The sequence below is a fragment of the Vidua macroura genome, chromosome 20 (genome assembly GCF_024509145.1).
Source record: "Vidua macroura isolate BioBank_ID:100142 chromosome 20, ASM2450914v1, whole genome shotgun sequence".
NCBI lineage: Eukaryota > Metazoa > Chordata > Aves > Passeriformes > Viduidae > Vidua > Vidua macroura.
Window position 1 is genome coordinate 7,652,498 of NC_071590.1, and position 25,127 is coordinate 7,677,624.

Genomic DNA, 25,127 nt, shown 5'->3' on the forward strand with positions numbered 1-25,127 from the left:
ACCCCTCACACTGGCGCCTCACATCGGTCCTTGGCAGCGATCCCTGACAGCGACCCCTCACACGGACCCCTCTCACAGGGAGCCCTCTCGGCGGCCCCTCACACCGACCCCCTCAAGGGACCCCTCACAGGGACCCCTTAAACCGGCCCCTCACAGAGATCCCTCACAGGGACCCTTCACATGAACCCCTTACACCGACCCCTTCACAGAGATCCCTCACAGGGACCCTTCACATGAACCCCTTACACCGACCCCCTCAGAGAGATCCCTCCCAGGGACCCTTCACATGAACCCCTTACACCGACCCCCTCACAGAGATCCCTCACAGGGACCCTTCACATGAACCCCTTACACCAGCCCCTCACACGGACCCCTCTCGGCGGCCCCTCGCAGGGATCCCTCACAGGGACCCTTCGCATGGATCCCTCCGAGGGACCCCTCGCACAGATCCTCACACCGGCCCCTCACACGGACCCCTCTCACCGGCCCCGCTTGCCAGCCCCTCACAGGGCCCCCTCAATGTTCCCGGCTGCAGAATATCCCACACTGCCTGCAGTGGCCTCCCCGTCCCGAGGGGCTTCAGTGCTGGGGGCTGTTTGTGGCACAAGCTCGTGTCAGTGCCGGGGGCACAAGCTCATTTCTGCAGTGCTGGTGGCACCCACCCGGAGCACCCCCATCCCGCTGTCCCCAGCTCTGTCTGCACGGTGTCACCCCCTGCGCTGCGGCAGATCTACAGGAGGGTTTGGGACAGCTCTCCACAGCTGCTGGTGTTGAGGCTGAGTGCCCAGGAACATCAGGTGGCACCGCTGTGGCACTTTGAGGGACCTCCCTGAGCACTGGTGAGTCAAGGACACACTCTGGATCACACTCCAGATCAGGCTGCAGAATTTTCCTCTTCAGGAACTGCCCGCTCCTCTGAGAAGAGCACTGGTGTCTCAAATTGATTTACAGCACGCAGTGTTTATTGACAGTATTAGTAATGGACTATTCCAAGGCATGATGAGGCCTCAACAGCTTGCCAGGACCTTGAGAAAAGTGCTTGAGTGGCACTTTTGTTGGGGGAAGGGATGGATGGAGGTGTTTTCCACCCATCGTGGTGCTGGAGCAATCCCACTGGACCTTCACGGTGTGTCATCGAGCACTTGGGGCTGCCCCAAGCTCTGGTGAGCCACAGAGACTGGAGGTGCAGCAGCAGTGCCGAGTGCCAGGCAGATTTTGCCCTGGCAGGAGGAGCTGAGATGCCCACAGGATCATTGGGAAGGGGCAGAGAGTTGGGTGGCCACCACCCCAACGCACAGCAGGACAGAAAGCAGCTGTCAGCCCAACACCTCACTTTATTTGTGTGCATCAGCATCACCATGCAGTAGAGATTCCTCTGTAGACTGATCCACAACCCACATGCCTGACTGCACATGCATTCCTTGTTGGAATAAGCATGGAGGGAAAGAGCTGGCATCATCTCATGCAGCCCACCTGCCTCAATGGTGCTGCAAGGAAAGGTTCCCAGGGACCAGTTCTAACAGTTCTGACCCTCTAAGCAGCAGCTTAGAATCAACAGATGCAGAGAACCACTTATATTTTGAAAAAAACATATAAACTTGATCCCAAAAAAGCTGTTTCAGTGCTTTATCTCATCATCTCACACAATGGCTTTGGTTGACCACTAGAAATGATGTTTTCTGCGTGTTCTTTACCTGCAGCAAAATGAACAGAAGAAACGAAAAATCACCTCCTAGAAGAAAAAAACCATAAGTAAGGTGAATTCATCTGGGCTGTGTTCAGCTCCCAGAAAGCTGTCAGCAGGCTGAGGATAGGACATCAGGACTTTTTCCCTTCCAGTGGTTACATGCAGGGGTAGCCAGAGCCCTGGGATGGCCAGGGAAGGGCAGGATTTGTTTGTGTCCTGTCATGTTCCCAGGAACCCCTCTCTGCTGGGACAGGAGGTTTGGGCTGATGTTCACCAGCCAGAGCAAGAGCTGGATGGATTTATTATACTGAGTGAACTTTTTCAGGTTCTGCCAATTTTAAAGAAGGAATTCATTTGGAATAAGTGTGAATAAGCAGATACTTACAGAGCTGTTTCTCTTGGTTTCTTGAAGCACTGAAAAGAAAAGAAAAAAGCAGTCCTGTTATCTTTCATGTTTCCTGGCTGAGGGGATATTGTTACAAATACTGCAAGTACATAATGCCTTCCACATGAAATATCTAATACTTGATTTATCTACTGGTAATGCTAAAGCAGGAGGTAGTTTGTAGCAGTTTTCTAACAGTGAAAAGCAACATTATGAAATAGAATAGAAATGGTAGGAAAAAAAACAGGGCACTGCAGCAAACAATACTATTTTTTTCCTATGAAACTAGAACTTGCCATACCTTAAAAAATTTATCTTTTCGAGCCACAATTCCAAAAAGTACTGTGATTGTAACCACCACAACAGCAGCAATAACAGCCTCCTTGGGAAAAACAGGTTTTTTATCTGTCAGGAAAGAAGAAGTTGGACATGTGAGAAATCCCTGCAGTCGCATAACCCAGAACATTTCACAGGACTGTGGGAAGACATTTCTTTTCCCACAGCTGTCAGTGCTGAGTTAGCTGTTGCTCTCCCTGCTGTCTGCAGACTGACTGTGTGTTAGTCCCCTGGAGAGGAGGGAGCTGGGCCTGTATTTTAGTGAACTGAAGAAGGACTGAAACATCAGCTCCTGAAGAAGATCCCCCAGGCATTGTTATGCTCAGAAATAAGGCTGTCCAGACACAGGTAACATTGCTTCCCTCTCTGTGCCAGGAGGACAGAAATGAAAGGGGTCTGGACAGAGGTGATTTTGTGTCACCTGTCTGAGCCCTGAGCATTCAGCCCCTGTAGTCACCTCTGAAGCACAACTTCTCTTGCCTCAAGCAGCTCTTTGGGCATGACAGAATCCTGTGGTCACAGTAGGATGCTTCAACACCTGAGGTGCTTTAAACCACACCTGAGTGTGCCCTATCAGCGTGGAAAGAGCAGCAGTGGGATGAGCCTGCCCCGGGTCACACTTGCCAAATGCTTTTGAACAACAGGTAGAGCAGGAGAGGCCCTTCCTGGTGCTGTGCTCCCAGGCACAGGTGCAGAGAGAGCTCCTTGCTGTTGCCCTCAGAAATCCATGCAGGGAATTTACCACACTCCACTTACCCTTCGTAATATAAATGGATTGTTGTCATCATAAAAGAGAATAGAGTTATTTTTAAAGCCTATTATTCAGCAGCAGCCTTGTTACCTTCAACTATGAGGTGGAAATCCCTTGTCCCATTTCCCAGGCGTGATTCCACCATGCAGGTGTAGGTCCCGTTGTCAGACTTCTGCACTTTTCTGATGGAGAGCTGACAGACCTCACTGGTCTGGTACAGCTCGTGGTGACTTTGCTGCAGGGTCAAGCTCTGGTTGTCCTTTAACCAGGTGCTTTGGGCTTGAGGGTTGGATTTGGAGTTGCAGGTCAGAGTAACATCTTTCTCTTCTTCCACGTGGAGGGTCTCCTCTCCACTCAGCTGGGGAGGGACTGTGCACAGGAATGCAGTTCAACAGGTCATTAATAATGCTGCTCATAGACTCACAGAACCATTTAGGTTGGAAAAGCCTTCTCAAATTGAGTCCAGCTGTTAACCCAGCACTGCCAGGGCCACCATAAAATCATGTCCCCATGTGCCACATCTACACATCTTTTAAATCCCTGCAGGGATGGTGTGTGCACTGCTGCCCTGGGCAGCCTGTGCCAGGACTTGATGGCCCTTTCAGTAAAGGAATTTTCCTTAATACCCAATCGAAGCCTCCTCTGGTACAACTTGAGGCTATTTCCTCTTATCACTTTTTACTTGGGAGAAGAGACTGACCCCACCTTGCTCCAACCTCGTAGAATGCCCACATTTAAGTTCCCTTCACACATTCCTCGTGCTCCTTGTTCAGTGGTCTAACACATCACAGTAGTACAGCCTTTCCTGATCCCTGGGAATGAGGAGGGCAGTCAGTGGCAGAGACTGTCACTCCAGTATTTCCTCTGCCCTGACTTGTATCCTTGGGAAATAATCTAGGTGGAGGCAGAGACATATCCAGAGTATCTTTCTTAAGGGCCCACCCACTCCTATAAAAGAGGCCTTAGATCAGCCATAAGATCACTGTGGGAAGGGAGTGTCTTATCACGTGAGTTATCTCCTCCTAAACACATTTTTTCTGGGTGAAGACAGCGTACAAGGGTGCAAAACACCGCCCAGACAGAGCTGCCCAGCCCACGACTCCATCCCACCCCAGGCATTCCACACAGGAATCCACCACGGCCACTCACACTGCACATCCAGGATCACAGACACCTGCACAGACTTGTCCCGTGCCAGCCTGCACGTGAAGGTGACTCCGTTGTCAGACTCGTTGACTGGGGATATGCAGATGTTGCTGATGTTCACTTTATTCCCGTCTTTCAGATCCACTTGCCCATCTCCGCGGTACCAGAGCAGCTCCTCGGCCTGGCTGCTGTTGTGTACGAGGCACGAGAGGGAGATGGCAGGGCTGAGCCCTGTAGACAGGGTGAAGTCAGCAGCGTGGTTATTTACAGACAGTTCCAAAGCTGCAGAAGAAGGAGGACAAGGACATTTAAGCATCCTAAGCCATACTCTTCCCACAAAAGCTGCCCTGCTCACTTCTCCAGGCCTCCACCTTGGAGAAGGGATGAGACTTTCAGGTTTCAATCTAACAGCTGTTTCCAGGTGGAATGTTAGTTTTTGAGACAAGAAGCTGTCTTCATCTCAAAGCTCCCTCCACAGTTATTTAAAATAAAAATCAGGCTTTTGCAGCTGACTGCCAGAACACCAAAGCCTGACCTGTGACACCAAAATGAAGCCAGGACTGACCATCTGACACCCAACAAAAGGTCATTCCCATCCCATCACCGTCCTGCTGCCAATCACTGCTGCAGCACCACTGTGCTCACTGTTTGATACTCTGTTTTTCAGTTGGAGCAGGATGCCCTTGGGAGTGTAAATGAGTTAATCAGCCCCTCAGCTGTATCCTGGCTGCAGTTTGTCAAAGGTACAAACCTCAGGACATACTAAATGAACAGCCAGTGTGGGAAATAAATTATTGTAATGGGATGAAACTCGCTACTGCAGCCTGGGCCATAGAATAATGAATGAAAAATATAGCTCAGATTATAAAGGTATTAAGGTCCTGTGAATATAAAGAAGTCTGAAGGTCCCTGTCTGAAGGTGTTTCCAGGTGGCCAAACCTAACACACTACTCACTGCTTAGAGCAGGTTTGGAAACTGTGGCCTCATCATCCCTGCTGCAATAATGCTGGAAGACACTGATGTTTCCCCATTCCCTTCTCTGCTACTCTCAAATCAGAGGTCAGTTTTCACACAGTCCTCTGAGGATGACCTCCAGAACACTCAAAATGCTGCTGTGGCACATCACACAGCCCTGGGCAGTTTCAATAATTGGTGTGATGGGGCTTGGACGAAGCCAGGATGGATTTTTCTGTTGCTTACCTGTGGCCACACATGCCAAGAAGGAAACAGCAAGGACGGGCGCTCTGTAGGGGACGGCGAGGCTGCGTCTCTGCGCCATCTCGGAGCAGAGCTGGCTCTGTTGGAGAGAGGGTCACAGCACTGCTGCCTCTGCTCAGGGCTCGCAGGGGTTAATCCCTGCAGCCATCAGACACCCTGGGGAGAGCCCCCACAGCGGGCACGGGGTCACCAGGGAATAAACTGAGTCCATTGTTGCAGGGCATTTTCCAGTTCAGAGCAGATTCAAGGGGGTTTTATGTCTCTAATCTCCATTACATGAGTTTGTTGTCCCTGATCACCTGTCAGTCTGGGGAACCCTCTTTGGATCAGGTAGCACTGGACTTACCTTGGGAAGAGTCCCTGGAGAGGCTGCTTCTGCTGGGAAATGCACAGTTCTTTCCCCTCCTTATTTATAGGGTCTGAATTTTAATATTTTATGATCTTTCAGTAAGAAGTGAGTCTATAAAATGGGTTCAAGGCCTCGTTCAATTCCTGGATTTCTGAGCTCGCACAAGACTGAAGTATTTGCTGGGCTCTGCTGGCTGTTTTATGAGACTTTCTCAGGCAATGAGTAACTAATGAGAGAGTTCCTGCATCAGCCATAAAGACTTTCAGCCAAAAATAATAACTTTTTTCCCCCAGCTTTCTGTGTGTTCACAGCACTATTTCAAGCCACAGGGATTTTATCCTAGATTATCCTAGAGCAGGAGTAGACTCCCATTTGTCCCTTTCTGCCCAAAGCTCCATTGCCATGTCCTCCTTTGAGTGGAAAATGAGAAAATTCACTGATTCAGACTTTGAACTGCATGTTGGCAGAGAGAGAGCAGACATTGTCCTGCTCACCAGTGAGTACCCCCAGGTTGCTCTTGTGCTTAGCTCAAGCCCTGGGTACCCCCAGCACAGAGCAAGGGGGTCTGTCCCAGCTGTCCCCTCTGCTGGGACAGCTGTGCCTGGGCTGTGTGTCCAGGGCACAACTGAAGTGCTTGGCTATGTGGAAATCTGTCTTGAGATTGCTGTTTGCACCTCAGCAGGGTGATGGTGACCTGGTCACAAAGCACGGGGTCCTCACAGCCTTCAAACGTGTTGTCACTGCTGCCAGTGTCCCTGTAGGCTCATCACTCATCAGGAATGGGCTCAGCAGAGCCACAAAGTGCATTTCACGAGCAGGAGGAGCCTGGGATGTGTCCTTGGTGTTTCTTGGCCTGTGGACGCCGTGTCCCAGCTCAGTGACACAGAGATGGGCAGGGAGGGCTCCTGCTCTGGGGCTGCTGCCTGCACACACAGCACAGGAGCACACAGCACTGCTTATTGGTGGGGCTGTTGCAAACAAGGGTCACCTTTGAGTGTTTTTTAATAGAATTCTGTGTTTATGGGTTTACCCTTAAAACCAACAGGGAATCATTCTTGGTTTAAAAAGTATATGTGTACAAAACTCCCTTGAAGAGAGAGTTCTCAGTCTCCTAGAAAACTGTCCTGTCCTTGTAGAATTCAATTAAATGTTGGCTTACGATTCAGTACAAATTTTAATCCAAATGCTCTTCCTAGGAGTAAAGTGATTCCTGTGGTTTGGAATTAAGCTGAGTTGAAATAGAAAAGGATTCAAAGGAATGGACTGGGAAATGGCTCATGTTCTCCCACCACAACGTGAGCCAAGGGCAGGAAAGTGAAGCCCGTGCTCCCTCTGGTCAGTGCACTGCACTGATTGACACTCTGGAGAAGAAGGAGGTGGCTTGGAGTAAGTGAGGATGTCTAGAAGGGAAAGGTGGATTTTGGGAGTTTTAATGTAGAAATGACAGTAAGGGAAAAGACTGCCAGACAACAGCTGTTCTGGGGGGGCTTTGTTATGATGTGAGGCCCAGCACCAGCTGAGACCTGGGTCAGATTCTGTCCCAGCAGGTCCATGACAGGCAGTGAGGTGAGCTGAAGTTTATCTGCAGCAATGGCAGCGTCCTCTTTTGCAAAGGACTTGGGATCTGCTGAAGGAAGAGGGACTAGAAAATCAAGGTGTTACCTGGCCAGAGGCACTGAAAGGCAGCTGTTTAGATCAGGTAAGAATTACTTTCGCAATGGCTTTTTACACTTTTCTTTTCATACAGGGTGTAATTAATCTTGTGGGTGTCTAATTACTGAGGTCTAGAGTTTTGTGGGTTGCGTTCTCCACCTTTCCATTACGTTTTGGAGGGAGGTAAACCTCATGTTCCAGAATGCAAAGCAGCCACTAATGACTCAGACTGGGAGGAATCTCTTCAGGGAGGCAAAAGCTCCATACATCTCCACAGCAAAGGATCCAACCCTCACATTTGAGGTACTTGGATCTGCACTGCCAAGGCTGGATTAGACAGACCGTGGGCTAATGTCAGTAATCCACACCGGTTCCTGCTTGTCATCCTTATGGCAACGCTGCACCAACAAACCCAGAATAAGACTGTTGTTAAATATGACTCTGAACAGCCTCAAAGGAATTAATTAATAAGCACCAGTCTATTCCTGGGTGTAATCCAAGCCTTAGAAACCTGAGCAGAGAAGATTTAGAACAAGATAGAGATTGAGGAGAAGTTTTTTTTTCCATCGGGTCTCTTAACCTCCAACTCCAAACTTCCCAGCAGTTGGGTTCTGCATGGATCTCCTCAGTGCCTACAGGAGCAGGGAGCACAATTCCTAATCCTCCACACTCTCACTGGCAGACGAGATCTTGATTTATACTCAGTAGTTGTGAGGGTTGATGGTTGCTCCTGGAGTCAGGGGCATGGCAGGATCTGCACAGACACGTGGAAACCCAGGATTGTATCTATGGTTTTGTCAAGCAAACAAAGGCTGTAACGTGGCTGTAATCCTGCTCCAGAAAACGTGTTTCTGCAATAGTGCCTGAGGCTCTGCTCTAAGGCTGCTCCTGTCTTCCTACTCCTTGTGGTTCCCCACATCTAATCCCTTCTTAATATGTGGGGCTACATATTTTGCAACATTTCCATTGTTGGAGGATGACTGTAACACCAAATGCAGCACCTCTCCTTGCCAGATAACTGGGCTGGAAACCGAGGCTGTCCGGGAATGCTGCTTGAACTTACTCAGCACTCCTGTTCCCTCCCACAAAACCTATTTTTCCAAAGTTTTTATAAAACATTATGGAGGTGTGGTGTGCCCTGATTTCTCCCAGCCTAGATTCAGCATATTTCTCACTGATGAGATGGACAGATCTCAAGTATTTTTTCATAAATGTAATAGTAAATCGATTTTCTGATGATCTTTATGTAAAGGTTCACATGCCATGCCACTGAACACTGAGGAATGACGAGTGAAATTCCTTGGGAAGGAATAAGACTAGTTAAAGAAGCACTAAACCAGTGAATATTGTGAAATTTTAAAATAAATTCAAATGAAGAATAGGCATTAATGAAGAAACAGATCCTGGGATCAATAAAGTGGAAGAGAAGCCCTCAGGAAGGTGAGGCTCCAGCACAAGTGTTGGACGTGGATGCCACCTGCTGGGTACCCACCCACGGAAGCTGGCGAGGAGCAAAGTCCCCTGGGAGCGCTGGGAACCGGCTGAGATCCCTGTGATCACCTTGGCAGGAGTTCAAAGGCAGAAAATCCTGTAGAAAGCTGAAGGCACGCTCATGACTGGGGAGGATGTTAAACCTGGTGCCTGTTTCATGCTGATGGCAAGTACAGGACATTCCCGAGCAGAATTCCCAGAGCTACTTCTCTTTCAAGACTGTATTCTGCTGTGGCTGCTCTACAGCCTGAACTTCAGATATTTTTGTCTACCTAGGAACTTTCATCACCAGTGGGATTTCTTGGAAGTGCTCTCTGCTGGAAAACCAAGTGGTGATTTGATCTTGTGAAGTGCTGCCAAACAATATTAGCAGTTTTAACTTCCCTGCTGTGGGGTCATCCCTCGCTCCCTCTGAGAGGAATCTGCGAGGACTGAGCTGCTCCATCTTTCCAGTTCGTGGGGGACCATTTGCTGCATGTCTTCAGGAGAAAATCACACTCCTGCTCCATGGTTGGAAGCACTGTGGAGTGTGGTGAGGCAAAAGCCCCAGCTCCTGAGTAACCTTTTTGAGTGCCACAGCACTGGCACAAGGCAGAGACGAGAAGGAGGAGGGAGAGGAAGAGGAAATGGAGGAGGAAGAGAAGGAGGAGGCAGATCAGTCCCCGTCCTGCGTATTTGCTCACTCAGGGATGTGGAAGTCAGAGCTCTCCTGGGCTGGCCCAAGGAAATGCGAAGAGTTTGTTGTTACTGGCTGCTGAGCAAATGAGCTGGTGACTCATCAGCCTTTGCCACACGCTGCTTTTACAATTGGCCTGCTGGAGTTCCAGCCAACTGGGCTTTTATCAGCTAAAAAGGGAAATGAGCTCAGTTACTTTGGGTAAATCCAGAGCAATCCGTTTGTAGACTGAGGACTTAAAGCTATATAATGGTGATCACTTCCAAGAGACCCAAATTCTCTCTTGACATTCCTTCTCCTTTTTGGTTTAAGAACATCCTGATAACTGAGGTATTTTGGCTTTTCTAATTTAATTTTATCTGGGGTATCTTTTTGATGGATAACCCCTGTTTCCTGCTTGTTCCTCTCCTAGTGATTGTGCAGAACAGATGAGCCCCAAGAAAGAGAAGCCAATTTACTCTCCCTTTCCTCGGGGCCCTTCTGATGCTGTACCATGCTTGGCTCACACACAGGTTTGCATCATCTGATCTCTTGCGCAAAGGATGCTGGAATGCCATGAAATGAAGGAGTCATACCACTGATGGTTCCCCTGAAAATCAGTTTTATGTGCTAGACTTGGGGCTTGTGTCTCCAACAGGAAGTGCCAGAGCTGGGAAGCAGATGTGTACATGAGATACTACTGGAAAGTTAAACAGGAATTGGCAGGAAACTGCTGTTGGAGATGGACACTGCCATTGTTTTATGGACTGCAAAATGATGCTTGCAGAGTAAGGTGTCCTGCCTTTAGTCCTTATCATCTCACCTGCCTCACAAAGGGAATTTGATGAAGCCCCAAAGTACTGTTTATATCTCTTCTGAGGCTCATGGCTGTGCAGTCACAGCCACATGCAATGCAAACATCACACTGTCAAAATGTCTTTAATCCCCAGAGGTCCGATCTGAGCAGGCAGCTCGCTCAGGGCTGGGGAAGACAGAGGCACCAGGAGCAACACCTTGTGCCCCATGAGCCACAACTTGTCACCGTGCCCAGGCAAAGGCCACATCCTTCCTCCCCAGCTCCTGGTTTGTGTTCCGGCTTTATCCGCTGGAGAGGGGGGGCCTGTCGTGACCCCTCCAAGGCACCGGGGCATCGCCCGGTGCTGCTGTTTGTGCCCCTGAGCGCAGTAACTCCGTGTCGGGTGATCGGCGGTGAGCGCCGTGGAACAGCTCATGCTGTTCGTGAGGGCAAACAGCGAGCGCGAAGAGCGAAAGGCCTCATTGTCCTGAGGGAGGACAGAACCCCCCGCCGCCCTCGGAACCCCCCGGAGCCCGAGCGGCTCCGCTCCGCTCCCGCCGAGCCCCGCGCCGGGGCCGGCCCGGCGTCGGCCCAGGGCCCGCAGGGGGCGCCGCGGCGCACGGTAACACCCACCCCGTGACGTAACGCCACAGCCGCCTCTCATTGGTCCCTCACCGCCCCGCCTGGGCGGCTCCTCCCCCACGGCCGCCGCTGATTGGTGAGCGCGGAAGCAGGTCCCGCCCCCGGGGCAGCGCTGCCGCCCCCTCGGCCCGGACCCGGAGCGGCGCCGCGGGACCGGGGCGTGCGCGGGGCCATGGCGAGCGCGGCGCGGGGGCTGCGGGCGATGCCGCGGCTGCTGCCGCTCCTCTGCGCGCTGCTGCTGCCGCTGCCCTCGCTGCAGGGCCCGGCCCGCGCCCCCCACATCAAGAAAGCGGAGGCAGCGGCGGCGGCGCCCGGCGAGGCGCTGCGGTACCTGCACTCGGCCGAGCTGGGCGAGGCGCTGCGGGCGCTGGAGGCCACGGCCCCCCCGGGCCTGGTGCGGCTCTTCAGCATCGGGCAGTCGGTGGAGAAGCGGCCGCTGTGGGTGCTGCGCCTCACGGCCGGGCTGGGCCCCGAGCGCCCCGAGGAGCCGCCCGGCGGCGCGGCCCTGCCCGGGCGGCCGCAGGTGAAGCTCGTGGGGAACATGCACGGGGACGAGCCGCTGGCGCGGCCGCTGCTGCTGCGCCTGGCCTGGGAGCTGGTGCTGGGCTGGGCCGGCGGCGACGAGCGCATCGTCCGCCTGCTCAACACCACCGACCTGTACCTGCTGCCCAGCCTCAACCCCGACGGCTTCGAGCGCGCCCAAGAAGGCGATTGCGGCGGCGGCGGCGCCGAGGGCGGGCGGGAGAACAGCCGCGGCCGCGACCTCAACCGCAGCTTCCCCGACCAGTTCGGGGACGCCGAGCCCAACCTGGAGCCCGTGCCCGAGGTGAAGGCGCTCATCGACTGGATGCGCCGCAACAGGTGGGTGCTGCCCTGTCCCCTCCGGCGGGTGCGGCGCTCCCGGCAATGGGAGACCCTCGGATTCACTCCCCGAGGGTGTCAGCCAGCTTCCAGCCCTTCCCAGTGCTTCCCAGCAAGGCCTAGGGGGAAAGGAGAAATAATTTCCCCACCTGTTTATCCCCAGCCTGCCTGCCTGCAGCCGGGACCATCCTGCACTGGGGAGAGCATTTGGTGGCCCCAGTTTTTGTGCAGCTGCCAGGGAGCTGCACCAGCCCCGCAGGGCACAGCCCGTGTGCCCTGCTCACACCCAGATGTTGTGGCCTCCATGGCCATCTGCATGTCTCCCATCTCTCCGAGTTTATGGCTGGAAACTTCTCACCTGCTTCACTGTGAGCTTGTCAGTGGGTCTTGCTCTTAGGGCCGATAATGTGTACTCCACAAGCTGTGGGATGCTGGAAATATTTGGGGTTAAGTGTCTGTGTACAGCCACGTTAACAAAGTTGTGTTGGACAGGGCTTCTTCCCCTCATCTTTGTGTTCCATGGGAAATTCCCTGGATTCAGCAATAATGTTCTGTGCAGCAGCATTTCCAAAGACATGCCCTGTTTCTACAGCTGCCTTCCCCACGAGTTGAGTTGAAGCACGTGGGGCTGAGCCTCGAGCATCCATGCTGACCTGTTCATCTCTCCTCAGTCCAAGGGATAGCCCAGGGGGACGCTGCTGTGCCTGGAGTGCAGCAGCCCAGGAGGGGAGATGGTGCCTTTAAAGCCCAGCTCTGGTGTGGGGGTCTGGGGCAGCCCCAGAAAATGCCATGGCCAGGCTGGGCACTGATTTTTTCACTTGCCATGTGTTCTTCAGAGAGCTCTGTAAGGTCCAGATTACAAAGGTCAATGCAACCAACTGTGGGAAATTGTGCAGAGAAAGCAGCAATGCACTGCAGCAAACTATGGCTCTGTTCCCAAAGCAGGGATAGAAGGAGATAAAGAGGGGGGTCACAGTGCACTCTAGACACACAAAACGTTCAGCATCCCATAGGGTTTGCTCATGTTCAGGAAACAAAATTCACGTGAACAAATGATCTTCATTAAAACTTGGTGGATGGCAGTGCCCATGGAGATGGTACTCCAGAGGAATTGCAGAAAGTTCAGAAGTAACTGCTTGTCCTAAGAATCCTTTAGGACAGCTCTGGTGCAGCACTTTGCACTAAAATCCCTCCAGATTTTAGTGGTTTTTGGTTCAGCTCAAAATTAGTTATTGGAGAAACTCATGTGCATTCTTTATATAATTTTGAAAATGCCTTGAGCTTTTTGTTTTATTTTTTTCTCTTAGTATATGAGGTGGGATTTGCTATCAGCCAGGGTGAAACAGGAAGAACGTGGTGCTTTGTGTGTCCCTCTGCCTGGCAGCACCAGTTAATACTGGTGTAATTGTTAGACTAACATAACTGCTGATAGAAAAATAAATGGGTAAACAGAACTGTTTGATTAAAAAGGGAGATAGTGGGTGTAATGCAATTTGTGTGCACTATTTTAAGCAAGGTAGAGGTATTGGTCACATTACCTCTGCTTGGAAACCAAATCCCATTTGAGCAAATGCACAGGAGAGCTCTTTTTCCCCTCAGTGCTGTGTTTGGTGGGAAGAGGAGAACAGAGAAAATTACCTTTGGGATTCATTGAAATGCTTGTGCAGCCTGTGATCAGACTGAAGGGGGATATGGGGCATGCCCTGCTATATTTTCTGACTTGAGATTTTAAAAACTCTTGTCTCACGTCCAGATTTTATTTGTGAGTTAATTCTGTTGCACAGTATCAGGTGTACTCAGAGCTTGACAAGAGTACATTGCTTTGTCTGTCACCGAGTTTGGGGGCTTGGTCTTAGGCTGCAGAAAAAAACCTGTTCCACCTCCAGAACTGATTCCACTTCCAGTATGTGCATTTTGCCTCATTACTCCAAAACAGAGTTTGGGGGCTCCAGAGGGCATGATTTGGGTGGGGAAGCAGCAGAATAACTGGTTGGGTGGCTGTAGCCAACTTCCTGATGCAACGTTTCCAGTCTGACTTTTTCTCCCTTTCCTTCCCAACCCCAGGTTTCTGCTCTCTGGCAATCTCCACGGTGGCTCTGTGGTGGCAAGCTACCCCTACGATGACTCGCCCACACACAGGCTCACAGGAGTTTACAGTAAATCAGCTGATGATGAAGTCTTCAAATATTTGGCAAAAGCTTACGCTTCACATCACCCCATCATGAGAACTGGCAAACCCAACTGCCCTGGAGAGGAGGGAGAGACCTTCCCAGATGGCATCACAAATGGTGCCCAGTGGTATGACGTGGAAGGTAAGCTGTGCTCACCTCAGAGCTCACATCCAGACCAGTGGTGATTATCACAGAGGAGAGGACTGGGGGGTTAAGTGATATTTTTGGCTTTGAATGTGTTCTAGCAGCTTGAAATGAAGAGAGGTGGCATTGTGGGAACACCAGCTGATGAGTAACAGCTTGGGAGGTGTTTGTAGGAAGAGATCAGAGCAAACTGAAGGATTCTTTCTGACCCCCTTATGTAGTGGAGAGTTGTCCTGCACGTGGGAGGCTTCATTTGCCAAATGAATTCTTGTAGGTCTCTTGACAGTTGCTAAATTTTGATACAGGAAAGAGGAAATGATTCTTAACGGTATTAAACCAATGCCAATGTTCTGTGAGGTCTTTTAACCTCTGAGCGTGTAAGTTTGTGATTATAGAATAACCTGCTGTAAAACTGTGTGAAATTTAAGTACGTGTTCTGAGCTAACCAAGGAGTTCTTGCTGGAAATGGGGTTTGCAGCTTTTCCATGGACTGCTCTGCTCTTAGACTTGTGTGGGAGGTGACAGCCTGCATGACCTGTTCTTATCCACCAGTGTGGGAGATCTAGAAGGGATCTGAGATTTGCCCTGCAGGGGCCTCTAGGAGAGCTCCTGATCCCTCCATTATGCAGCTGCACATGGAAGTGAGCTGAACAGGAGCAAATTACCTCCTGGTGCCACCACTCTGCCTGTGCAGCTGGAGGTTACTAGCCTGGCTCAGCCATGCAATGGGTTGCTGTGTGTGTGTTGGTTCAGTTGAAAATTTAAATAATAATTAATGTGAGGAGAAGCTCTCATGGGAAAGAGAGCTCCCAAGTTACCCCATTGCTGCGGCTCCTTGGTGGATGTTGTACAGCCACGGCCTCGCCAGGCAGGGCAGGAACTTCTGAGGTGAGAACACAGCAAAAAAGTTGCAGAAATGATGTCAAGAAGTTGTGTTGCTATGCTGCTCTGCTTTTTTCCCTTCTGCTGTGGCTGAGGGATGATGTCAGAAGTGCTGAGCAAGCAGTGACAGCCAATGTTGTTTATCCTTCAGAGCTTACAGCTTAATGATTTCTGGTAAGACACTGTCTTTCTGGAACACAGGCTTTAAAGCAGAGTCCTGTATTAATTCTGCATCCAAGCTTGCTTGGGAAGGCTGGAGAGGGATCCATTATAGGGCCTGAGCACATCATCTCTGAGCTGGAAGAGGAAGGCTTGATTTCTAGCAGTGCTTGAATCATCCCCCAGGATTTCACTGGGCAAATAAGATGTCGTGTTCAAATAAGATGTGGTTTGATCTCCTTCTCTACCAGCTGTCTCCTTCCCTCTACCCTGCTGAGCACACTAGCCCTGGTGTTTGCAGGCTCAAGGTTCATTCTGCTGCTATGAGAAGTCCAGCAGGAGGAGAGTTTGTGTAATCTGGTGACTTGGCTTGCGAGGGAGCAGGATATCCTGGATGATCTGTGCTGCCTTGTTGTGGTGGCTGTTGTTACCAGCAAGCACCTCGGATGGGAAATTCCTTAACTGCAGCTCTGAGATAGTCTGTCCTTGTAATGAAGTGGGGTGGGTGTGCTCTGAAAGGAAAGTTATTCCAGAGTTTGGGTCTGTTCCCCTGACCCCAGAGAGCTGCATTTTCCACTGCAGGGATGACTTTTTCATCCTCCTGCTTGGCCGTGAGGCCGGTTGGTGACTGTGGCACTGATGTGTGAACCTTGCAGGCTGCCTTTGCTTTGCCATCAGGACAAAGAAATGGCATCATTTTCCTTTCACAGGAAATAAAAGATGTGAACTGCAGACCAGATTGCTCTGTGCTGCTGTCACTGTGGTTTATATCTCTCCAATAGCCTCCAGCACCCAGTCTCTGCAGAAAGAAACCCTTTCTCTGTGACAAGCCACAGACTTGGGCTCAGCACCGATGGCTGTAGGGCACTCGTGGGCAGAGATTGCAGGGAGGATGCACTGACATGGACTCTGAGACTGGAGCATTGCTGAGGGTGACAGCAGCAGTTCCCCCAGAGCCAAGGAATTCATGTAAAATGTAACCCAGGGAGAACATGGGTGAACTGACCAATACCATGCATGTAATTTGATGTTCTGTCAATTCACCCCTTCGGGGTTGTAGGTTTTAATGTTTATTTTTAGTAGTGGATGGAGAGCAGGCAGAGGGGAGTCAGTTGTAAGTGGTGTGACAGAAGCAGCAAAACCATCAGAGATGCTATTTTGAATCATTTGAGTTGCTCAGCTCTGTGCCAAGGACTGCAGAGGCTCGTGCTTGGATCAGGAGGCCTTTCCCAAGGATTGCAGAATTGAAATGTGTGGTGAAATGAGGCTGGGGAAGCCCCAATCCCTGAGCTGAGCTCTAGAGGTAGAGAACCAGAGTCCCTGGTTCTGTGAGCAGTGCAGGGCACGTGCTCGAGGCCTCCAGATCAGGTTGTGCCAGGAGAGACTCCTGCAGGCTCCAAGTGAACTAAAGCCAGGAAAAACAAAGAAATGAGAACATAGTGTTTCAACAGGTGGAAATTTTCCTGCCCCATTTTATCATGTGAAATCAAATGTGCTGGAGAGCAAACTGCCACGGGATTCATTGTCCCAGAGTAACCAGTTCAATTTTATGCTGGTGCCAGACTCCATTAACTTCCATTTGAGTTTGCAAACAGCCTCTCACATGTGTCAGATCGAGGTGGCAAGTACAAACCATGGGAGTAATTGCTAAGGTCAAGTGTGCACAGAGGAAGATGGATCTCTGCCAGACAGCTGAATTTGGCTCCTGCATTCCAGCTGCTGTAGATAAGCACATTGGTGACTGGGATGCTTTTTAGAGACGATCTCTGGTGTGCATGCTCTTTTGCTCTTCCTTTTTAACCTTTGAGGGTTTTAACTACCAAGTGGCTGGTTCAAATCAAGGGAATACATGCAAAGTTGGGCTGGGGTATGGAGAGCAGTTGAGAAACCACTCTCAGCTGTGGGCAGGATGTGCTTTGCCTTTGTATTGTTAAGAGATTCAGATCAGAAACTAAATTCAGCATGAGCATATTTTGTGGGCAGCCTTGGAAGGTTTGTTTTTACATGCAGTCCCTTCCTAAAGTATATTTTCTTGTTGGTTCGACTTCCTCATGTCCAGGTGTTTGAGATAGTTCTGGTGTCTACTGGGAGGCACTTCTCAGGCTGAAAGTGAATTTTGGTTACCTGTGTGCTTACTGGGTTGTTTTGATTGTGGTTACCAGCCACACTGAGCTTCCCAGCTCGGTGCAGTTAAAATAAGTGCTGAGAACAGTGTGGCATCACTGTGGTGGCCTCTCTTTCCTGGGCATGGCAGAGGGCACTTGCACAGAGTGAGCTCTTGTAGAAGAAGCTCTCAGCCATGTCTTTCTGGAAACATGCACAATTTGCTGCACTTCTGTGCTTGTATTTTCATGAAAGTCTTGCTGCAGTTCTTTTTGTTCTTGAGAGAAGCCTTGGCTTGATGGTTTGAATGTTTTAAGGCCTCTTTTCACATCTATCATGAGCTGCTGGGCAGTGCTGTGCTGGTGCAGCTCTTGGGACGACTCTGCCCTTGTCTTTGAGAAAAGGCTGCTGGGCTGGGCTGCTCTGGGTCATGCAGCTGCTGCAGTTGGAGGCCCAGACCTCACCTCCTCTGAGTTTCAATGATTGCAGGCTAATGGACCAGAACATTCTTCTGCCTGCTTGGTGCTGCTGCTGGTGCTCACTCAGTCCCATGCTATGAGATAATAAATTCTGGGCAGAGTCAGCAACTTGTGCCACATATTGAATCATGTCTCCAGCTTGCTTGGTGCCATCTGCTCTCTCTGCAGAGCAGACATGACTGTTTCTCTGCTTTAACTTAGCTGCAGGTTCCTTATCTGCTGATGTCTGTTCCAGTGAGAGCTGGAATTAGTTTTCTGCATAGTGCAGTTTGAAAATAGAATCCTTCTTGGCTGGCCTGGCAGGCTTCTCCTGGCACGTGGAGTATTTATGGTATCTGGATCCTCAGGCTTGACTCTAGAGAGCTGCATTCTCCTGGTTTGAGCTTGGCAGAGAGCAGAGGCCCCCCTGTCAATGTGAGCTCTGCAGTGTTTGTGCTGCAGGAGGCCTGGGATCCCTGCCTGTAGTGCAGTCCTGATGCTCAGGGAGTGGGTCAGAGCAGGAGGGAGGTTTGTTCTGAGCATTTCTGTGCCCTACTGCCAGCCGGGGCTGACTTGCTGTGCCACTAAGCTGCTCACTGATAGAAAGGGCAATGGTGCTTCATGGGGAGGCTGAAACTTTTGACAGTATGGGCTAAAAGACACCCTGTGATAAAAATGCTGAAGTAAATCCAACGGGTTATCCCAGGTATTACCCAAACAGAGTAGAAGCGCTGTAGTCTGGCAGTTTTCTCCCTCAGATGTGTATTTTCTGCTCTGCTCCATGAGTGTAGTGCCCTGCTCATGGCAGGCTGAGTACAGATCTCTCTTTACCACTGTGAGTCTTTGCATAGTCAGGAGAGGCTGTGCAGATGGTATGTGGGAAAATACGTAATTCCACAGGCTGTAAAAATAACTGTCCTGCTCTGGAACAGAGCCGTGTGAAGGCCAAATATGTGCAGTGGATACAATCCAAATTTTCAAGAATGCAGTGTACTACTTTCTCCAAGAGACAGTTTTACCAGAATTGATGTTGCAAGCTCTAATTTAAGTCCGTTGCTGCTCTATTATGGGTGAGCATCTGTCCTAAATTTGCTTGAGTGGCAGATGAAGCACTAAATATGTTTCATAATGGCTCTGGTTTACGTTTTGGATGTTTTCAAATGCATTAGCGTCCTGCTAGGAGCAGATGGTTATGGGCTGGCAAATCGTTTTGCTCGGTGTGGTGTTTACTGGCGAGAGAGCAGCCTGCTGTGTGTGCCTGTTCTGTGCCTGGTGACAGGAGCTGAATGAAGCTGAGGGTGGATCAGACCCACAGTCCTTGTTTCTCTAACCCCTTGAACTGAGTTTGAGAGTTGGAAAGTCCTCCAGCACATTGTGGCCTCCTGTGCTGGACAGAAAAGTCTCTTTCCTGTTTTGATGTCAGTCTGTGCACAAGCTGCAGTGCTCTCCTTCTGGCTGCAAGGGACATTTGATTTGTTACAATGAAAGCTCCATGTTCCCTTAGCAGCACACTCCCAGGAGAACTGAGAGGAACTGGGGCATCTTTGTTGTTGTACCACCTCACACATCTTCCCAAGGGCCCGTTCTAAATCCTGCTTTATGCTGTTAGTCCATCCCTGCTTTACCCAGCTGCAGTGGGGCTGTTGAATTCAGAGCAGTGGACTGTGACCTTCTGGGCCACCACCTCTGGTAGAAGCCTCCTCTGCTTGGTCAAGTGCTGCTGGTTTTCCCCTTTTCCTGCCCAGGCATTAACACAGCCCCTGCCAATGGCAGGCAGTGCATTTGCATCAGGATATTGATCCATTCTGGCTGCTTAATTGGCCAGTGCCATGGAGGGTCCCTCACTTCAGGGGGCTTGTGAATGATTAGGAAACTGCTCAAAGTAAATGAGCTCTTTTGGCAGAGCACTAATGCAGTGCTTCAGTGAGCCGAGCAAAGGATGGATGCACAAAATCTGCATTTCTAACAGACCTTCCTGCTGGGGCTCTGCAGGCTGGTGCCATGATACCTATCACAGCTCTCTGCCTTCCTTCTCCTGGACTTGACACCTGCCTCCTGTGGAGAAAATGCATTGCTGTTCTCTGGGGGACTTCTGAGAGTCAGTTCAACTCCCTCAGCTCATCCAGAAGAAACTCTGGGCCCTTGTGTCCAGGTGACCCTGGTGGGAGTCATTCTGTTGCTGTGGAGGTCTCTGGGCTCTGGTTGCAGGTGCTGCTGTACAGGTTGGGTTGGAAGGAAGTGGTGGCCAAGGCTGTGACTCACCAGTCTGCCTGTGTTACAACTAAATAAGTTTGTGTAAGCCAGAAGACTTTGTCAGCATGCAAGAAACATAGTGTGGTGTGTCTTCCTTACTGACACAGCTGCCTGAGTGGGTACTGGGAGCAATCCTTTCATGTGGTCATTTGGCTACTGTCATGTGGTGGGGTTTAGCAGGGTGATTCTGACACCTGTTTCACAGATGTGTGGTTTTGCCAAGAGGCTTTTGGGAGAACAGTTGTCCTTGAAACTGATTCCAGTGTGCAGATTTGAGCTGCCTGCTCCCAAGATGATAGTCTGGTTTTCTTTTCTATCAAAGACCTCAAACTTATTTTGAGTGAAGTAACCTCTCTTGCAGGCAGACCTCACAAATCTTGAGGTAGCTTAGAATGCTCAGGGAAGGACTTGGCAGCTGGAATGCTCAGAATCTGGTGTGCCTGCCCTGGCACACTGGGTTTGTCGTGTCTGGAAATGTGAAATGAACCTGTATGAATTCCCAAGAGCTGTGCTAATGAGTTCAGCTGATGGAGCAGTGAGACAAAAGGACTGTCACTTTGAGCTGGCTGTGGCTGATTTGAATGGCCCAGTGTTCCAGTTACAGCGTAGGGTGTCATGATAATGTGACTTGACTTTTCTCTTTGGGCTGCTCACTCTGGAGCTGGGGCAGCATCCTGGGGAGATGCTGTGTGGGGCTGAAGGACAAGGAGAAATAGCATCCTGTGGTGGGATGTGTGTGCATTGCTCTTGGGACATCTCTGCCTTCTTTCCTCAGGTGGGATGCAGGATTACAACTACGTGTGGGCCAACTGCTTTGAGATCACATTGGAGCTGTCCTGCTGCAAATACCCACCGACTTCTGAGCTTCCAAAGGAGTGGGAGAACAACCAGGAATCTCTCCTGGCTTTCATTGAGAAGGTAGTGAGGGCTGGGCTGGGTGTGGGGATGGCAGCTGTGAAGCCTGTGTGCCCATGGTGGGCTGGGAGCACCGTGTTCAGGTGCCCTCGTGGCTTTGTTTGCTGTGTGAGGTAACACAGATGCTGCAGCTTTGTTTGGAGGTCAGTGGCTACGAAGCTGCTGTGTTTCTCTGTGGTTCTGCCACAGCTCCCACATGCCCCACAGTAGCAGAGCTTTGCTCTTGTGGGGTGCAGTGTTAGAGGGACTGATTGGTGCAGATCTCCCTAAGTCATGCAAACTACTGGTTGGTCTGAGTGCCATGAATCTCCAGTGATGTTCACAAGCATCAACACTGCTGAGACTTTGGCTTGCAGAGCGCTCTACCAGGCTTTCTCCAGATGCTGTGTATGAGTTGGGTAGGTGACAGTTTAGACTTGGACCAGAGGCAGCTGAATTTAGCCTGTAACCCTGCTATGTTCATATTGCAGTTTGCCCATGTTGGTGAATTAGAGTTTGTTAGGGAGGGTCAATTCTGAGATCCTGCTGCCTTCCCAGTCCATGCTGGGATTGCTGTCCTTGCTGTCTGGCTGAGCACTGAGTCCTGAGCCCTTGGGTGCCTTTGCCTGGCAGCTGCCCCGCTCTGCTGCATTTGGGGAAGAGTGAGGGGGTATTGCTGCCTTAGGACATCTCCTGTCAGGTTCCCCTGATGTTGCCTGTCTTCAGCCAGGCCCTTGCACATTGTTTTCCTCAGGTGCACATTGGTGTGAAGGGCTTTGTGAGGGATGCAATCACAGGAGCTGGCCTGGAGAATGCGACCATCGCTGTTGCCGGTATCGCTCATAACATCACAGCAGGGAGATCTGGTGATTACCACCGGCTGCTGGTGCCTGGGACCTACAACGTGACTGCTTTTGTGATGGGGTAATGTCTCTGTGGCAGCCTGTGCCCACACTGCCAACTGCTCCCATTCCTTCTCTTGATTTCCCCCCCTTTATGTATTTAAGGGGCTTGGCTGGAAGCTGCAGCAGTAAATGGTTCCAGCTCAGAGCTGCAGCTGTGTTTGCTCCTGCAGCAGACTGTTATCGAGTGCACAGAATTTCTGTCAACTTCTGTTTGACTCCTTGTATCAAATTACAACTTCTGTGCAGAGGGAGGAAGCGGAGTAGGGTTACTCCAACAGGAGTTTGTGTTGTCCCAAGCCTGGGCGTGAATGTGTAACTTGCCCCTGGGGCTGAGCCTGTGGACTCTTGCGAGGACAACAGTGGGGCTGGGTTTGGTGGCAGTGGGATGAGTGTCATCAGCTTGGTCCTTGTGAATGTCTCAGTCATTAACATCCTGGTGCATTTGGGCTGGGGGGAGTAGGCTGGAGTGATGGAAGGACTGCAGAGCCTTCTTGCTGAAGCCAGTTGTTTATTCCACAGTTACACACCATTGACCAAAGAGAACATCGAGGTGAAGGAGGGAGATGCAACAGAAGTGAACTTCTCCTTGCAGCCGACTGTGATGCCACCAGCTCCTAATGCCACACAGCTCACGGCAGCGCCTGCCCCTGTCACTGCCATCACTCCCACCCCTGTGCAGGCTGAGGCCCCAAATCCAACCTCTGTCCATCAACCCATCCAACCCGTGGACTTCCGCCACCACCACTTCTCGGACATGGAGATCTTCCTGCGGCGCTATGCCAACGAGTATCCCAGCATCACCCGCCTCTACTCCGTGGGCAAGTCCGTGGAGCTGCGGGAGCTCTACGTCATGGAGATCTCTGACAACCCTGGTGTCCATGAAGCAGGTGATGTGGGAAATCCTCTTTAGCAAGGCACAAGTGCACTGGGAGAGGCAGAGTGAAAAGGAGTGCAGAGCTGGCACCTCTCCTGAGAGACTGAGCTGCTCCTTGTAGTATCCTTTATGAAAAGTGTGAGTGTAGTAGGTGTTAAGAGCATTGCTGGTGACATCTGTGCTGGTCATGGAGCTCTAGGGAAGAACAAAGAGACTTCCATGAGACATTGTTCTTTTTGGGGTTGTGGGAGCAGAAGTGTGAGTTTTAGGTAAATGCCCTCCAGCAAAGCTTGCATGAGCAATGTTCAGGGTGGTGAGGTGTCTCCAAGCTGTACCATAGTGGTTATAATTGTCTCTGTGGTGTAACCATGTGTCTGCAGGTGAGCCAGAGTTCAAGTACATTGGTAACATGCATGGGAATGAAGTTGTGGGGCGAGAGCTTCTGCTGAACCTCATCGAGTACCTCTGCAAGAACTTTGGCACAGATCCTGAAGTGACTGACTTGGTCCAGAGCACACGGATCCACATCATGCCATCTATGAACCCTGATGGCTATGAGAAGTCCCAGGAAGGTATTGCTGTCTGTGCCAAAATCTCTGGGGTTCCTAGCTCTCAGAACAAGCCTTTGGGTTCATGGAATCCACAGGGAGGCTGGGAAGGGACTTGGTTTGTGCTGTGGGATGAGTGGGTGGACCTTGATTGATGGATGCTGGAAGCTGTTGGGGAGAGCTCTTCAGCAGTGCTGTGAGCTGCCCCTCTTTGGGTCACCTGATGGTTTGTGGCTAATCCAGGGCTTTTTTGGAAAAAAGAAATTTCTTTGACACAGCTCTTGCTTGCTGTGCTTCGGTCCATTCTCTTAGTAAATGCAGTGTGGGAGCCAGGCTGTCTGCAGAGCACTTGTCCAAGGATAACATAGACTTTTATCATGAGGTTGAAACTGGCAAAAACATCCTTCAGGGAGGTCTTAGAACTACGTGGCTCTTGCAGATTGGCAGAACAGAGACTCTCCAGAATCACTTTCTGGAAGCAGAGCTCTGCTTGGGTTTAACAAAGAACTTGTCTGGCTGGTTTGAGAAGGTGAGCTCTGAGGTTTCTGTGGTCACGACATCCGGCTGCAGAGATTGTTCATGGTCCAGTGCCATTCTGCTGGTCTGACTGCCCTGAGAGCCTGAGCAAACACCCACTGGAGGGGCCCCCAGGCATTGCTGCACAGGGCAGGCCACTTGGAGGGGAGGGCCTGGCTGCCCCTTTCTGGGTGCAGGGGGCCAGCACTGCTGTGCTCTCTGCTCTCTCCACTAACTGCTACTTGAAAACTCTGTAATAAGAGGTTGAAACCTCTTCACAGGCCATGAGCTTGAACTTGTGTTTCATTTTCAGGAGACAAAGGAGGTACTGTTGGCAGAAACAACAGCAACAACTATGACCTGAACAGGAACTTTCCAGATCAGTTTGTCCACGTGACAGACCCTACACAGCCGGAAACTCATGCTGTCATGGCCTGGCTCAAGTCTTACCCTTTTGTGCTCTCAGCAAACCTGCATGGAGGTACCACATCCAAACCAAGCTCCTTCCTCCGTGCTGGGGCTTTGTGGGGTGGGAGTTTGCAGGGATGTCTCCACAGTGTTCTAGGTGTGCACTGGGGAGCTCTCGTGCTGCAAGGTGGAGCAGAAACTGGAAACAGAGGGTGCAAATTGTGTCCCCAAACATATTTGTAGGGAGTTGAGATGGCTGCTGGGAAGATCCCAACCACTTCTCTGAAGGGAGAATCTGGGAGATGGGGATGGACTCCCTTGTCAGCAGTTGCTCAGCAGATGGTCTGGGAATGGGATATAGAGCTGTGGCTGTTAAGGGCTTCACAGCATTTATAGAGTGAATGCAGTCCTGAGGGTTCCCTGCCTTGAATCACATGGTGAAACTATGAAATTTGCAGTAATTGAATTATCCTTTCGGAGTGTTCTAAATTAAGTCTCTGTGTAATACAGCTTACTCCCTAGACAGTTTGTCTGCTGGCTTGTAGCTGTGGTAACTTGCAGGTGGATGCTTTGTTGCCAGCGTGTTTGGTTTGTAGTGCAGAAGTGTCATGTGTGGGTGTGAGGGGGCTGGCAGGTCTCCAGCTGCAGTGGTGTCTGGGGTTTTGTGGTGCTATTAGTACATCTTCCTTGGGGAAACCTTCAGCAATAAACTGCAGAAAGCTGAAAAAACTGCATCATTTGGATCAAAAGCACCGTGCATGCTCTGGGAAAATCTTCCCCTTGCTTCCACTTCTCTGTGTAAGCAATTATTATGTGGTTGTGTTCAGCCCTCCTTCATGTA

General features: G+C 50.7%; 2 protein-coding genes across 4 annotated transcripts in view; one reads left to right on the plus strand and one right to left on the minus strand.

Annotated features, from left to right (window-relative positions):
• Window positions 1–54: 54 nt before the first annotated feature.
• Window positions 55–11,520, minus strand: TMIGD1 (transmembrane and immunoglobulin domain containing 1). 3 transcript variants are annotated; one of them, XM_053995189.1, is made up of 7 exons: window positions 11,442–11,520; window positions 5,507–5,603; window positions 4,309–4,587; window positions 3,250–3,528; window positions 2,374–2,477; window positions 2,073–2,101; window positions 55–1,694 (listed from the first exon to the last, which is right to left on the minus strand). In XM_053995189.1, the coding sequence occupies exons 2-7, from the start codon at window positions 5,583–5,585 to the stop codon at window positions 1,691–1,693; spliced, it is 774 nt and encodes a 257-aa protein (XP_053851164.1). In that variant the 5' UTR covers window positions 5,586–5,603; window positions 11,442–11,520; the 3' UTR covers window positions 55–1,690. The 3 variants fall into 3 exon arrangements, with proteins under 3 accessions (XP_053851164.1, XP_053851162.1, XP_053851163.1); XM_053995187.1 differs by having other exon boundaries at window positions 55–1,732; XM_053995188.1 differs by lacking the exon at window positions 11,442–11,520 and adding an exon at window positions 5,871–6,123 and having other exon boundaries at window positions 55–1,732.
• CPD (carboxypeptidase D) overlaps window positions 11,283–25,127 on the plus strand; it is a 24,884-nt gene continuing 11,039 nt past the window's right edge. Inside the window, exons 1-7 of the mRNA XM_053995185.1 lie at window positions 11,283–11,971; window positions 14,036–14,283; window positions 20,917–21,059; window positions 21,790–21,959; window positions 22,460–22,827; window positions 23,195–23,386; window positions 24,192–24,359. Coding sequence (XP_053851160.1) covers window positions 11,283–11,971; window positions 14,036–14,283; window positions 20,917–21,059; window positions 21,790–21,959; window positions 22,460–22,827; window positions 23,195–23,386; window positions 24,192–24,359 — 1,978 coding nt within the window. The remainder of the gene's footprint in view (window positions 11,972–14,035; window positions 14,284–20,916; window positions 21,060–21,789; window positions 21,960–22,459; window positions 22,828–23,194; window positions 23,387–24,191; window positions 24,360–25,127) is intronic.

Coding starts and splice junctions, on each gene's coding strand:
- TMIGD1 (XM_053995187.1), bottom strand. CDS start 5,585: ATGGCGCAGAGACGCAGCCTCGCCGTCCCCTACAGAGCGCCCGTCCTT. Junction 2,478..3,249: donor TTTCCACCTCATAGTTGAAG/GTAACAAGGCTG, acceptor CTTTCCTGACAG/ATAAAAAACCTGTTTTTCCC. Junction 2,102..2,373: donor GAAAAGATAAATTTTTTAAG/GTATGGCAAGTT, acceptor TTTTCTTTTCAG/TGCTTCAAGAAACCAAGAGA.